Below are 15,125 nucleotides of genomic sequence, written 5' to 3' on the forward strand. Positions count from 1 at the left end.
AACACAGGGTTGCTCACCTTTCTTGTAGACTCATTTTAAATGCCACCATGTCCATCCTCCACAAGCTATGAGCAGCTTACCTTTCAGCTTGCATACATCCAAGGAAGCTGAACTTAGTTGATTTATGTTACCTTTACATACCAAAACAAAAGACATCCTGGGCAACTTAGAGAGAGAGAGATACTTTACACTGATGTATTGCGCCTTGGGGTGTCTACTTCACTCCATTAATAGTGAACATAATTCAAAATGTATTATATAAAGTAATAGACCTCCTCACGTGGACCACTTTGCCTATAGAGATACCATACAGCTTTATTACACTATTTGGTTCAGAATATTTTTTCCTGTTTTCCTCCTCTAAAAATTAGCTGCATCTTATGCTGAGGTACATCTTACGGAGTGAAAAATACGGTATTACACTGACTGACTGTTCATTGGCAAAGGAATTGCTGCCTTATCCAGATTTACTAATAACATGCTGATATATACAGTTTTGCTTCCTGTGTATGGAACAAACCAGAAATGCAAAGTTTTATGTCATATCCTTCTTTTGGCTCTTGGTTTGTTACTCCCAAACAAGGCAGTAAGCCAGGTGGGTTTTTTATTATTATTATTTTGGGCAGTAACAAACCTGGATCTAAACAGCAGACTTTCTACGTCTGGTTTATTTTACCTACCTGCTTAAAGCTGGGAGTGACTAAACTATGTGCACCTGCATATTCCTCATTCATAGTAAATGAGAGTAATTTTGACTCACTATTCTGCAGACTCGCTACCATTATCTGAATACGTTTCCGTCCTCTTTTCAGTCTTGTGGATGAGTCAGCATATCTAGGGATTCATGATTGCTTCTTAAGCAATGTTCTGTTCGTTCAAATTTAGATATTGTTAAATGTTTGCATGACTGTTCCTATTGTATGATTTTAGTTCTTGTGAGTTGCTTTGGGTCCCCTGTGGGGAGAAAGGTGGCATATCAATAAAATAATCATAATAAAAATAATAATAATAATAATAATAAATAAATAATAATAAATGTAGTGTTAGGGATATGCAGAGGTATTAGCTGGTGGGTGTGATTTACAGCTTGTCTTGCACACTTTAAGAACTGTTCCCTCACTCCCTGTTCGATTCATGATGCCTGCAGTAAGTGTACAACCCAACTCAACCCACTGCTCTACACTTATTTCTTCTATCCTTACATTAACACAACAATTGATTAGATGAATTAAGAATTTTCTTCTGCATTTGGGATGACATTTTCTAAGCTTGTGGTTCTTTGCTGCACATTTCCCTCACTTTAATGGACACAGTACTAGATATCATGGGTTGAAATAAAGGTGTCTTGATCCTTAACAGTTTTAGCTAATAGTTTTTTGTGTGTCTGCTGATTAAAAGGAGTCAGTGTGCTTCCTCCATGTTGACTGGTAAGAAGAATGGGTAAGGAATGGCTTCCTTATACTGCATGTTGCAGGTGGTCTTAAGGGTTGTGCTCTTTGAACAAAACAGAGCTGTGGAATAGAGGAGGGACCCTCTTCAACTCTAATCATGTTACATTGTACATTGTGCCATTTGAAAGTTCTCAGAGCACATAACAAATGGCAGTACTGCTTAATCAAAGCCTTATCAGCTTTGCTTCACCCAGGCAGAGGGCTGGGTGTAGGAAATCCATTTCCGGTTATGTCACATGAGAAAACAAAAGACCACCAGATGAAATGAAAAAACCAAACTAGAGATATAAGGACTGACGAACTGGTGAAATCTTTGAAAGCCATTCAAGAAGGGGTTTCAGATAGTCCAGAGGAGAATTCAGTGTAGTTTTTAGCTAGGTGCTGTTGGCTTGTTTTCTCTCTGTTCCAATCCGGTGCTGGCTTGGTAGCCTCTAGACGGGGGTGGGGGGTGGGCACGGTGAAGTGTTGCAGCATAAACAGCTAAGAGACTTGGGGGACTAATATATCTACGGTGGCATAGACTGAAGAAAGCTTTGTATTGGTTTCTTTGTCTTAGAGCAGGTATGTGGCTCTGCTGATATTGGGCTGCAGCTCCAAGTACTTCCAGTTGGGAAGGATGATGGGAGTTGTAATCTAACAAATCTGTAGAGCTGCAAGTTTCCCACCTTGTAAGGATGCAAACATGTAGTCTTTCTGAGGGAAAGAGAAAGGATGCAGTTACTGGACAGGATGATGTCCTGAAGACATAGACACAGTGAAGTCGATATATGTATTCTCTACTATTTAATTTTTAAAATTATTTTAAAGAACCATTACTTAGCTCATTAGCCTAAAATATTTAATCTTAGAAAGATATGCAGAGACTAATCTGTGCCTAATGCCTACCACGGAATCATGAATTTGGAAGGGGTCTCTAAGGCCATCGAATTCAACCCCCTGCTCAGTGCAGGAATACAAATCTGCCAGATGGTTGCTATAAGAAGCACAGGACAATGGGAATGGGGACAGAGAAACCTTTTTTAAAAAGTTCAAACAGTTCTTTAACAACTGGCTGCAACGAAATATTAAGACAGCCTGATGGGATGGCCCCTGTGAGCTATCAATTGTGGGAGACCCAAAGGGGATGGAACAGCTGTGCTTCTCTTTTTCTTTGTGCTCTGCAGCTCAGCTGAATGGCTGCTACTATTCCAGCAGCATTTTGAAAGAGGGGAAATTTCTCCTGAAACCTTTTGAAAGTTGAGCTAATTTTTACTTTTCAGTTGCATGCCATTCCATGGTTGAGTGCTGAAGAAACAAGGTCTTCCCCCTTAGACTGGCATGAATGGCATCAGTTTTCAGAGAAAAAGGAGAGCCTGCTGATTGCTTCCATGTGTTGAATAATGGATAGCAGCAAGGAGGGGAGCCAACCCTCAATTCTTTGGTTTCGTGACTCTTTTTTTATGTATCTTGCATAATACTGAGCTTGCTAAGCTCTTTGCAACTTGGTAGTTTTTCAAAGTAAAAGATACTGACCTACTGCTGTTGTGAAACCACCCCCCCCCCCAAATACTGTGTGGTCAGCCAGTTTTGATTCTCTGCCTTGTCTTGAGTAAATGAATGGAATAGTGGGATATAAAATTAATAAGAATTAATGACTTATTATGAACAATTAACATTTATATGTTTGCTTTGTGATGTAGTGAAAGATCTTGCATGCATTGAAACTATGTACAAAGTAGCTCCACCTAGAACCCAGCAAAGCATTGATAGCAAGGAAGCACCATTCCAGCTCACATAAGAGTCTCCTATATTGCATATGTCTGGGCATGTTTCTGCAGTATAGACACATGAAAAGGCTTTTGAGGACTTTCCGTCCTGTTATCAAACTGTGTCGGCATCTTTTAGGTCACCCAGATGTTTGGCTTGAAGAACCTCCCAATTCATTTTTGATTTGGCTTTAGGCATCTTGTAAACTCCCACTGAGCATGCGATATTTATTCTACTTTGCCTCAGCATTTCTTTAGTTGTTTTGTGTGAAAACGAATGTTCATGTTTGCTTCAAATTTTGATCTAGACATAATGTAAGAGGTAAAGCTAATTGGGCCACTGAAAATGTCGCCTTTAAAAAAAAAATTAAAAGCTGGAATTCACTGCATTCAAAGAGGTGTAGGTTTCACAAAAGCTCCATAGAAACACATGTTTTCTACCTCTGCATTACTTAATTGACAGACGAGAGCTTTAGAAAGGAGCCCTTAGAAAATGGAGAAGGTGGAAAAAAATAGTATGGCTCTATTAGAATGGCATGGAGAAAAAAATTGTGCTGAGATTATTGCTTGAGATGCTGCTCTGAACACCATGTGCAGTGTGGCACAAGAGTACATATTGAAAACATTGCAAGGCCATACTGCACAAACTGGCATTTGCAATCTTAGGAGTTGCCTCGAATCCCTGTCCTTTGTGTGCTGACAGCATGGAGCCCTTTCATGTTATTCTTGTTCACTCCCTTCCACAATGGAGAGAAAGTGTGTGATACGTTTGTTCCTTTCTTCTGGCAAGCAGGTATTCATCTTTCATGAAGCAAGGCGAGCTTTGATTAGTACACATGGGAGCAAATCTAAATGTCACTTGATAAAAGAGAATTGAGAAGCTTTCCTTGCGAGCGCAGAGATACGCCTTGGCTTCCTGCTTTCCACAAAATATTTCTCTCTGTTTCAGAATTTTTTTCTGCCTGGACATGTTTTAAGTGCTGGCTTCCAGTATTGAGGGGGAAGTCAGTCAACGTGCTTAGAACAGAGAGAAAATGTATTGGCAAAGATAAGACAAGAGAATGCAGGCATCCCTAAGTTCTAGAAATCCCAGCACAAGTCCTGTGTATCTGGGTTGTGGGGAGGGGGATGGTATTAGGAAGCATCTGCTGGAACAGTTTATGTTAATAACCTAGCAGAATGGAATAGGAGGTAATTTTTATAATTGCATCCTGATGCAAGCAGCCAGGAAGCAGGACGCAGACTGTGCCTGTGTAGAAGAGGGGAAGGCCAGTATCCACATGGTTAGGACAGAGGGCAGTTACCTGCTTTCATGTTAATGACTATGTTAGGGCACCATCTTGTGGCAGATGGATTTGGTTTGGACCAGTTGCTGCCTCTTAGCCACCCTCAACTACCACACAGGACAACTGTAATTATAAAATCCGATAAGTACAGGTATACCACCCAGAACTCCTTGGAGGAGAGGGTAAATACAAATGAGATTTTAAAAGGTGCCTTGGGTATGTAGTTTAGTCTGAATTTGGCAAACTATGGCTGTACCACATTTAATCACAGAAATTATGCACATAAGAGAGAAATTCACATTCACATAAAAGCATGCATTATAGCACATTATGGACAGTTTGTAATGTACTTATGCAGTCCTCAGCAAGCTGACTATTCAATTTACCAACTTTGGAAGGAAGGAAGGCTGAGTGAACCTCGAGCTGGCTACCTGGGATTGAATCTGGATCATGATCATAGTTTTGGCTGCAGTACTGCAGCGTAACCACTGCACCAAAAGACTCCTTTGATCATATATGGACATATTATTTTCTTTGTACCAAATTGGCCCATATAATTGTTTTATTCCCTGTAGTTCAATATTATATTCTCCAGAATTAAGCAGGTTTTAGCTTGAATTCCTTGGTCTGCATTCCTTTTGCCTAAATTCTTTGGTCTGTAATTCTCACCAGCATAGACAATGGCCAAGGAATTATGGCCCAGAACACCTGGAGAGTACCAAGTTGCCTATTCCTGGTCTACTCTGACACATCAGCCGCCCAGAATAGACTTCTGTCTAGATGGGTGGGGTATAAATTTAATAAATAAAATAAACAAACAAAATAAACAAATCAACCCTTTAAGGCCTCAGTCAAAGATACTGTGCTGCCTTGCTACTTGAATATTCTGTATCTGGAGTTACAGTACCTATATTTGCTTGTAATCTGTATGATCTTAATGTCTTAGGTTATGCATCAGGTCATATGACTTGTTAACCAGTGGCAATTTGCCACTGCAGTTTATACCATTCCACTTAATGCCAGTGTAAATATTTAATGGGATTCTAGCTGTTGTGTTAAGGATTGATTATGCTTTGTGGTGAGTTGAGTTTCATATAGCTGTTTGCTTTGCTAACGGGACTTGTTGCCCAGTGTGAGTAATTCAGTGAAGCCATGATCAGTGCTGTACTAGAAATGTACTTGAAATACTGTGCTAATGAAGAAATTTGTGCAGGAGTTTCCAATTGAATGATAGCTTCACTCCCGGTTCCCCTAGTTTGTTCTTGATGCTGAGAAAGAATGCTGTGGGGTTGGGTATATATGACCGAGATTCATTACAAATATCTCCAAGAAACTATAAAGTCTATATGCAGTTTTTAGTCCTGGTTATACACACCCATTTAATGAATGTGATTTTGTAGTTGATACTTAACACAAGCCCATTGATTCAGTGGGTTTACACTAGTTAAAAGCATGGAGTCTGCTTACACCTATACTTTTCTGAGAAGCATTTTTATGCACCACCCCTTTGGACAAGGGCTATTAGTGACCACTAACTCAGTTCAAAGAAACTGCATAAAATCCTGGCTTGTTTAGGTTGAAAACAAAAGGAAAAAGCAGACATCAGAGTCCTGTGGATCTGGAGAACTGTTTGAGAAAATGCAGATAACCGACTCCTGTTTTCTCAGAGGGGTGTCTCTGTGTCCTACATGGTTTCTTTCTCCAAGCTTAGTGCTCCATCTGTATATGATATTTTGGTCCTTCCTAATCCTGACTGTATGCCTGTTACCATTCCATTTGTCATAGGATCCTACAGTCTTCAAAACATTCACTCAACGTGCAGCATGCAAAACTAAACAGGTGTCTGCAGGATAGGCGAATGTGCAGAACACCAATATCTCTGCATATGAGCCTTCTTAGGAAGATTGGCCATATAACAAATGGCTCACCTAAGTGAAGGTGCTACAGGTAGCAGAGGTAGTAGGAGTTTGTTGCCTACCTTGGAAGGAGAACCCTTGGATCTGACCTTTCCACAACTGGATGTACAGTCCTCTTCCTCTCCTGTACTCCATTGCTATTTCCATTGGGTGTCTCAGTAGATCAGACACCCTACCCAAGGTGAAGCTATGCTTATACTATAGTATCTCCCTTCCCACATTCAATCTTGTCTGGTTTCAGAAGCTAGGCAGGGCTGGACCTGTAGTATTTGCTTGAATACCAGGCCCTTTGGTAAGAGATATGTAAAGATTTCTCCTCAAAACTTGGTAAATGTTGTCAAGGTATGATTGACAGTATTGGACTAGATTAGTGGTTCCCAACCTTGGGCAACTCGGGTGTTCTTGGACTGCAACTCCCAGAAGCCTTTGCCACCAGCTGTGCTGGCCAAGGTTTCTGGGAATTGCATTTCAAGAACACCTGGATTTACCCAAGTTTGGGAACCATTGGACTAGATGGACTACTGTCTGGTTCAATATGTTCCTAGCTCCCTATGTACACTGGCTAAGAGCATAGCTCTTCTACTACTAGCACACTTGCTGAAAATCCAGTTTGATTCATTCGGGAGCTTTGTTACCCAGTAGCCACACAGTTCATGGGCTCAAATCCTAGAATCATCATCAGTTTAAAGGACCCGGTGGCAGTGATGTGAAAGGCCCCCCTCTGCTTATGACCCTAGTCAGTCAGAGCAGACTGCATGGTACTAGAGGACGAATAGTTTGACCTGATAGAATACTTGCCATGATCCTACTCTGTGTTCTTCCTTTGTTGTAGTTCTGGAAATAAAATAAAAACAGCTTTCTGTGTTTATTTCCACCAAGCTTCACAAAGTTCCAGAGTGTTTTCTGTGAAAAGATTTTTCTCACACATATAATTTTCAACCTGTCTCCTATAGTGTGTGCTGTATTTGTGGAGTTTAAAGATAAATCACCCCAAAACGCTGTTCCTGCTCCGAGGGAACCATGAGTGCAGGCACCTCACAGAATACTTCACCTTCAAACAGGAATGTAAGTATTGGGAGGTGACAGATGAGCCCTGGGTCTTGCAAGGGAACCGTGTTGACGTTGGCGTGAATGTACATCTCTCTGTGTGTTCGTGTCCTCCTCCGACATGGGAGGAAGGGGTGTTTTAAGTCCCCTTTTCACAGCAAAGCTGGAAGCGTTCCTGGGTTGCCATCTCCTTGACAGTCTGACTGTGTGCGAGCTGCCCCTCCCACTCCCTTCAGCTTAAGGACCCAACACCCTATAATCACTGCCAAGAGTTTTGAGTTCGAGACTGTGCAGCTGCTATCAGGACTGGAAGAAGATAAAGGGCTTTCCCCTCTAGCATAGGTTTCTGAGTGAATCCCACTCTGCAAGTGTGTACACCTTTAAATGGATAAGAAACTGGGTTGGCTGTTATCACCTGAGTGATAATGGTGCAAAGGGAAAACCAGGCATTTCCATCTATATTCTGTTTCAAAATACTGCTGCTAAGGTCATGTTTTTTTTAATTCTCTCACTGACTTGGCAAATCAGCTTCAAGCCATTAGTCTTTTTAGGTTACTGGCTCTGTGCAACACACCCGTGCATCTCCCATCTCCCTCTGTTCCCTGTTCCCCATAAAATCACCTGCAATCTTCAGTGAGCCTCGTTGTGGTGTTGATCAATCCATTTATTGTATGTTGGTATGATCTTGGAATGCCAGCTTCCCTGAGACCATTTGTACTCCCTGCTCTGTTTAGCATTCATCTCTGATCAATCTCTGTGAAAGAAAGCACAAAAAGGTTGCTGGCAGAGTAGTAATCCATTCCTTCTCTGAGGTCTTTGCACATATTTCTGTAGTATTTGGTCTGGTACCTGTGTTTGCATTGTTTGACCTTTGTAATTCCTCTGAAGTGTGAGCAAATTTTAGCAGTTTATTGACTATACGTTCTGCAGGCTAATTGGGTAAAAAAAAAGCTGCTATAAGTTATATATTTACCATTCTAGTTCTTGTAATTTGCCAAAGCAAGTAAATGATTTATTTCTTTTCCCTTTTTATTTATGGCTAAATGTATGAGGTTGCCATAAAGACAAGGGCTGGTTTTCACAACAGATTTTAAAGAGGCTTGTGCAACTGTATTCAAAAATTTGTTGTTGAGGGAAGTCCCCAAAAAATGTTATCACAGCAGAAGCAGCTTACGAGTAAAGGAAGAAAAAGACACATCCCTAAGCTCTGTGGAATGGTCTTCTGAAAGCTTTTTTTCTCATGCAAAAGTGATTGTGCTTATCAGAATCTTGTGGACAGTTCAGCCCCCAGAGTGAGGGGCCTGTGCTACGTACCCATCAAATAACTGTGGCACCTGTGTTTCTCACTTTTGCTTCCATTAGGTCGAATTAAGTACTCAGAACGAGTGTACGATGCATGCATGGATACATTTGACTGTCTTCCTCTTGCTGCCCTTTTGAACCAGCAGTTTCTGTGTGTCCATGGTGGGCTGTCTCCTGAAATCACGTGTCTAGATGATATTAGGAAAGTAAGTGACCTCTCTCTTTCCTCTTTCCCTTCTCCTTTGTAACATGGCACTGCTTACCTTGGCATCAGTTGCTGGGATTGGGGATCAGCTCACATGTTAAGACAAATATGTGCTTCCTTCTGTAACAACCATTATTGCTCCAGCCACCACTAATCTTCAGCATTATGTTCCTGAGACATCAGACATGCAGATAAAGAACTCTCAGTGGATCTCTTTCAAAATAAAAGGAAGCTCAATAGGCTAAGTGTGCTTGGAGGCAACATCGTGCTACAAGTAAAGAAGCAGTCTTTTCCTATTAAGGATGCCTGCTTATAGAATCTGTGTATTTTTACTGAAACATTTAGAGGCTTGCCTCATCCTTTTAAGGGTTGTTGTCTTTTCTTTTGAGGCCGTCTAATGTTTGTTGAGGAAGATGAAGAATTAGTGTAATCCTAAAGTATCATAACATTTCTTTGATTCCAGATTTAAGTTCCGTGAGAGTGATCTTTTTGTCTTTCTTTGGTAGACTGAGTCATTGTGGGGGAAACATGATGTACATAACCCTTACAGAGAAAACATCAAAATGAGTTGAATCTATCTCTTAAACTTTAAGAGTGGATTTCTGCTGCTGAGGTCTCCCTACCAAGGAAATCAGTATTCCTCAGTTGTGGTGCAACTGATTATAGAAGAATGTGTTAGATAATTTATTTCTAGCAAGTCTTGCCCTATGTCCAGTCATTTCACTGTGCTAGCAGAAGACCCACTGTGTTAGTGGTTGGATGCTTCCTGAGTTGGTACAATTGTACATTTTGTACAAGCAGTTGCATAATGGTATCATCCAGTACAACTGTGCTAGCAGAAATTGGAGGTAGATCCACGCTATAGATTGTACAAGTCTAGTATAGATTGATGAGTTTGTGTTTGTTTTTAGTATCTGTACATACAGCCTTCACATATATATTTAATAATATGTGTCCTCGGTCTGCAGGTATATGTCTAAAACTGTCTTTTTGTGTGTCTTTTTCAGTTAGACAGGTTTAAGGAACCTCCAGCTTTTGGTCCAATGTGTGACCTGCTGTGGTCTGATCCATCAGAGGATTATGGCAATGAGAAGACACTGGAACACTTCACTCATAATACTGTTCGAGGTTGTTCCTATTTCTACAGGTAAGAAATATCTCAGACAAGGGTGAAAAAGAAACAGTCCAAGCTGTTGTTCTCAGTCCTTTAACTTTTCAGAGGTTTGGACAGGATTCTAACAGATGTGTGGCTGTTCTAAAAAAATACAGCTTGTTTCACTACTGATACCTGAATTTTTTTACGTTAAAATCTGAGACTCTAAATGCTGTTTGTTTATTGCTTTTGAGATATTTTCAAGATGTATCTTGAATGTATTTCACAAATTCCTCTGAATGTTCACATGGGTAGCTTCAGCATTACAGCAATTCCATGGTTTCTATAACTATTACTTTGCTTTGAGGTTTATTTGGCACCCTCAACAGTGGTTAGGAGTTGTTCCTGTAGCCCTGTTACTCCTAGTAATGACCCCATCTGCTGCCAGCAAGACAAACAGTACGGCAGAGCAGGAACGTTAGATTTGTATCAAGAAGTAGACAGTTCAAATCCCCACTCAGCCATAAAGATCAGGAGGCAATGCTGAAATCAGTTTCCTTCTGTCAACCTAACCAACTCATTGGTTGTTGAGATAAATTGTTCTAATATGTTGTCTAGTAACATCAAAATAATGGCAACCCTATTAGAGTTTTTTAAAAATATATATATATGAAAGATATTCAGAGTTGTTTAGCATTGCTCCTGTACCCCAGGAGACGTCCATGACCAAATGGAGATTCTGAAGCCAGGTCTCCTACATCCTAGACCAGGCTTGTCCAACCTGCGGCCCAAGGGCCGCATGCGGCCCAGGTCGGCTCATAATGCAGCCCAGTGCAATTTTTTATTTTTAAAGAAATTCCAAAGTTTCAAATTACACTGCCGGCAGTTGCGGCCGGAATGCAGCTGGGGCATGTCACAACAGTAGAGGGGAAGAGAGGGAAGGAAGGAAGGAGTGGGAGGGGAGGGGACAGGGGGGCTGTGTGACTGCATTGTGCCGTCCCCGTCAATAGGTGGACCCCCTCCCGGCCCCATAAAGCCACCGGAGCGAAGCTGGCAGCCTCTGCTGTCTGAGATCGCAGCTGCCGGTAAGCGCGCTTGGAGCGGGGCTGCGGAGGATGGCTAGGGGTGCCCCCCCATGCGGCCCAAACCAAATTTATGTGTGGCCCAAACCAAATTTTCATCTTCTAATGTGGCCCAGGGAAGGTGAAAGGTTGGACACCCCTGTCCTAGACCAACACATTATTCACTACGCCACACTGGTCCTAAGCGTATATTAGGATCTCCCACTTTGTATATGTTGAGCTTCATTGGGGGAAGATGAGATGCAATTGGAGTGGTTTTCTTCTATATACATTAATGGCCTTTTAAATGTTTTTTTTCAGTTACCCTGCAATTTGTGAATTTTTGCAGAACAATAATTTATTATCTGTGATCCGAGCACATGAGGCCCAGGATGCTGGGTAGGTTCAGAATAACTTTAGTCCTGTGTTCATAAGCCTTCTTACCTTTTGAATATTTTGCAAGTTCACTCCACTTACCCTCTACCTGTTTTTCCAGGTATCGGATGTACAGAAAAAGCCAAACTACAGGTTTTCCATCCCTAATCACAATCTTTTCTGCACCAAACTATCTAGACGTCTATAACAACAAGGGTAAGATTTGGACTGGGTGTCTTGTATGCCAGTGCTGCATTACTGTTTTTCTAGACTAATTTCTCAGCATAGAAATGTGTGTTTTTCCTTATTAGAAGCTCTTGTTTTATCTCATAATACTTCCTTAGTATTTCACTTAAATACAGGATGCTTATGTTAAAGATGTTGCTTGTCCCAAAATACATACTGCTGGAACCTGTAATTTAATAATACATTTGCACAACTGCTTCACCTTCCTTCCATACGCAGGCCAGAGGAGAGGAAGCATTTGCTTCTCTTTGGCTTGCCATGCTTGAACTTTAACGAATTTTACCTATTGTTCATCAAGACAAGTCATATTTGTAAACCATGATTTGATCCATCCAGGCTAACCACAGTTCATTCCAGTTCACACCTTACAGTGAAGTACAGTAGAGGCTTCCAGTCTTGCAGTCACGCTGGAAGGTGAAGGGAGAAAGAGACTGTGTGATGCAAAGCTCATTTGCATGGAATTAAAACATAAATTTAATTTTTGCACTCAAGCACAGCTTGTGGTGTCTTTTCAGTATTCAGTTAATATCTATAGGAGTGATGGTGAATTTCACCTGACAACTGGTGAACCTCTGGCAGTTCTTATTTCTCTTATGTATAGCACGTGTCCGAAGGGGTTGCTTTGCATAGTGATAGAACTTCATTTTTAGAGCTGGAGAAACCTGGAGGAGAGAAGCCAAATCAACACTCTTGTAACCGTTGTTTGTTTAATTCTCTCTTGTTTTGATCTAGCTGCTGTACTGAAATATGAAAATAATGTCATGAACATCAGGCAGTTCAACTGTTCTCCGCACCCCTACTGGCTTCCAAATTTTATGGATGTTTTCACATGGTCTTTGCCTTTCGTAGGGGAAAAGGGTAAGAAGCAGACGGCACGGTCAAGTTCATGATAGAAAAGGCAGTGAGCCAAATGTTGGTGGAGAATCCCTTCCCCCTATGTAACAGTATCGGCTGTGTGAGCGAGATACAGCCTCTGACTTGTCAGTCGCTGCCCCAAAGGGGAGATTCCTGGGCATGCTGCAGGGCGGCTTGTTGCCGATGCCAAAGATTTAAGGAATGTATGCAAAATTGACCTTCGGAGAAAGGCAGCTTAGGAAATTTCAAATCACAAGGATTTTTAAGGCTTTTTCGGGTAAAAATAATGGGCATGTTTCTTCACTGATGACATTTATGTACTACTCTTGAGCTAAATTGTTCCTAAGGCAGTTTCCAATGCCTTGCCTACTGGTTCATTAGTACTGTACTTAGATTTATCCCACAATTCACAGTTTTCTGTTGACGATGGATTTTGAAATCAGCATATGCTGTACATAAATTCAGGTTTATGTAGATCTACTTAGTTCTCAGTACAGTAGTACCTCGGTTTACAAAATTAATGTGTTCTAGGGGACATCATGTAAAGTGAAAAAATTGGAAACTGGAACGGGGGTGGCACTATAAACCTCCAGGCACTATGCGTCCTGGGGAAACTTCCTTTGTAAACTGAATCCAAACAAACAAAATGTAAACTGGGGCATTATATTCAATGGATTTCTGTTTGTAAACCGAAAATTAGGTTAACTATTTGTTTCCTTCAGAGTTAAAAAGTCTGGGCAAACTTGTATCTGGAAAAGTAGGTTAGAAGAGCCCTTGGTGTTTATGTTCAGTTATACTCTTGATGGATTTCGATACAGGCTTTGAGCTCAGAGGCATTTTAACTTGTAACTCCCATCATCCTTTGCTATCTGGGGTTTTTGAGAACTGAGGTTCCAAACACACAAGTTTTAAAGAGCTTTTAAGTTCTTCCGTAGTCACTAAGACTGCTGTTTGAAGTGAATGGCCTTTTCTCCTGCTAAGTGCCATGTCTATTTGGCGGTCTCTGTCGATATCTTACTTCTTTTCTGGGTTCTTCCTAAAATACACAGAATTTCTCTGTTGGTCAGTTGAGCATAAATGCCAATACTTGCTCATGGAAATGTGGCAGACACGACAAGCAGCCCCAGGAGGTCTCTGTTTCAAGGATTTCCCCCTTAACCAGACATCATGAAGGGAATTTAAATATTCAGGGAATACTTCCAAATAGTTTGTAGAGTTCCATCAGAAGTGGCGCCTTAATGTCAGATAGATGGGAAAAATAAATCTTTGTACAGTGGCTAGCTGTTTTAGAGATGCTTTGTAAATAAAATATTGTGAGATACTTTCATGATAGAAATTTTGTTTCAGTTGGGTATGAGGAGTAAGTGAGGATTGTAGCATTTCTTAATTGAGCACCAGAAGAGATCCTAGTCCCTTTTAGATTTTAAGTAACCAAAATTTAATTCCAAATGGGTGTTTCCAGTGTGAGCAGACCTTTATATTTTGTGAAGCTGTTCATAAACCCATCAGCTTGGTCCCCGTGTCAATCCAAAATATGCTTTCTTACTGTGTAAGCACATCTGTTCCTGGACTCCCTCCTGTAATTCAGTGAGTCACTTCTGCTTCAGCATGAACATTTTGTGCAGTATCTTGGCCTGTCAACCAGCCTCTGCTTATCCTTCAAGTCAGGAGTGGAAATCACCATTTAAAGGGAGTTTGCTGCCCTGATTTGGAAGGCATTAGCAAACGATGACTTATTTCAGGTGCGGTGATAAACACTGGTCTCTCCTGAAAAATTGGAGGGGGGGGGCTCCGTTAATAAAGTTTGTTGGAATAAAGTGTGTAAGCATGGTGCTTCTTCATCTAACTCTAAACCATAATATAGCACCTTGTTCAAACCAGCACATTCATATGCTGTGGAGTTCTCCCATGCGCAGCCTGGCTTTTAATCATTGTGCTGTTTGTTTCTTGCTCCTCCTTGCAGTTACAGAGATGTTGGTTAATATCCTCAACATCTGCTCAGACGATGAGCTCATTTCAGATGGAGACGAAACCTTGGATGGTAACACCACTTTCTTATACTTTCAAGGTGGGGTTAGGTTTGGGGGATGCGTTTCAAGCAAATCTGGAGAAATGGACATTCAGTTCTGGATGTGGAGGCTTGTTTTTGACACCTTTTTGTTGCCATCTTTCTCATACATGGTTGAAACACACTCAGTTATTTATCTAGAGCAGCCCTCCCCTCCAGTCCTTCCTCTCTTAGCCCCAGCCTGGCTGTATCCTTGATCAGTGACTGCTTGATATTTGTACAGCTAATGGAGGGAAAAGGGAGAGTTTGCCTGGAGAAAGCCTGACTGAGATGCAGAGCTTGCTTGCTCCTTTTCTTTATCATAACTGTTGCTGCTCCCTGGTTTCCTGTACAAGATGATGGGATTGTAAACTCAATTTTTTCAAAGAGTAATCAACTCTTATCTGACAATTTTCACTTATAAGGGAAAACATGCTTTTCTTTTTTTAATTAAATGAGCCGAAACATAGCTGTGCAGCCATCTTTTAAGTGCTAA

General features: G+C 41.1%; 1 protein-coding gene across 6 annotated transcripts in view; it reads left to right on the forward strand.

The window, feature by feature from the left end:
- PPP3CC (protein phosphatase 3 catalytic subunit gamma) overlaps positions 1-15,125 on the forward strand; it is a 63,987-nt gene that overhangs the window by 31,968 nt on the left and 16,894 nt on the right. For all 6 annotated transcript variants that reach the window (XM_020780314.3, XM_020780313.3, XM_020780315.3 and 3 more), the window contains exons 4-10: positions 7,352-7,463; positions 8,808-8,953; positions 9,960-10,099; positions 11,428-11,505; positions 11,603-11,697; positions 12,460-12,585; positions 14,546-14,623. In XM_020780314.3, coding sequence (XP_020635973.1) covers positions 7,352-7,463; positions 8,808-8,953; positions 9,960-10,099; positions 11,428-11,505; positions 11,603-11,697; positions 12,460-12,585; positions 14,546-14,623 — 775 coding nt within the window. The remainder of the gene's footprint in view (positions 1-7,351; positions 7,464-8,807; positions 8,954-9,959; positions 10,100-11,427; positions 11,506-11,602; positions 11,698-12,459; positions 12,586-14,545; positions 14,624-15,125) is intronic.

Source organism: Pogona vitticeps, chromosome 8 (assembly GCF_051106095.1).
Source record: "Pogona vitticeps strain Pit_001003342236 chromosome 8, PviZW2.1, whole genome shotgun sequence".
Classification (NCBI taxonomy): Eukaryota; Metazoa; Chordata; class Lepidosauria; order Squamata; family Agamidae; genus Pogona; species Pogona vitticeps.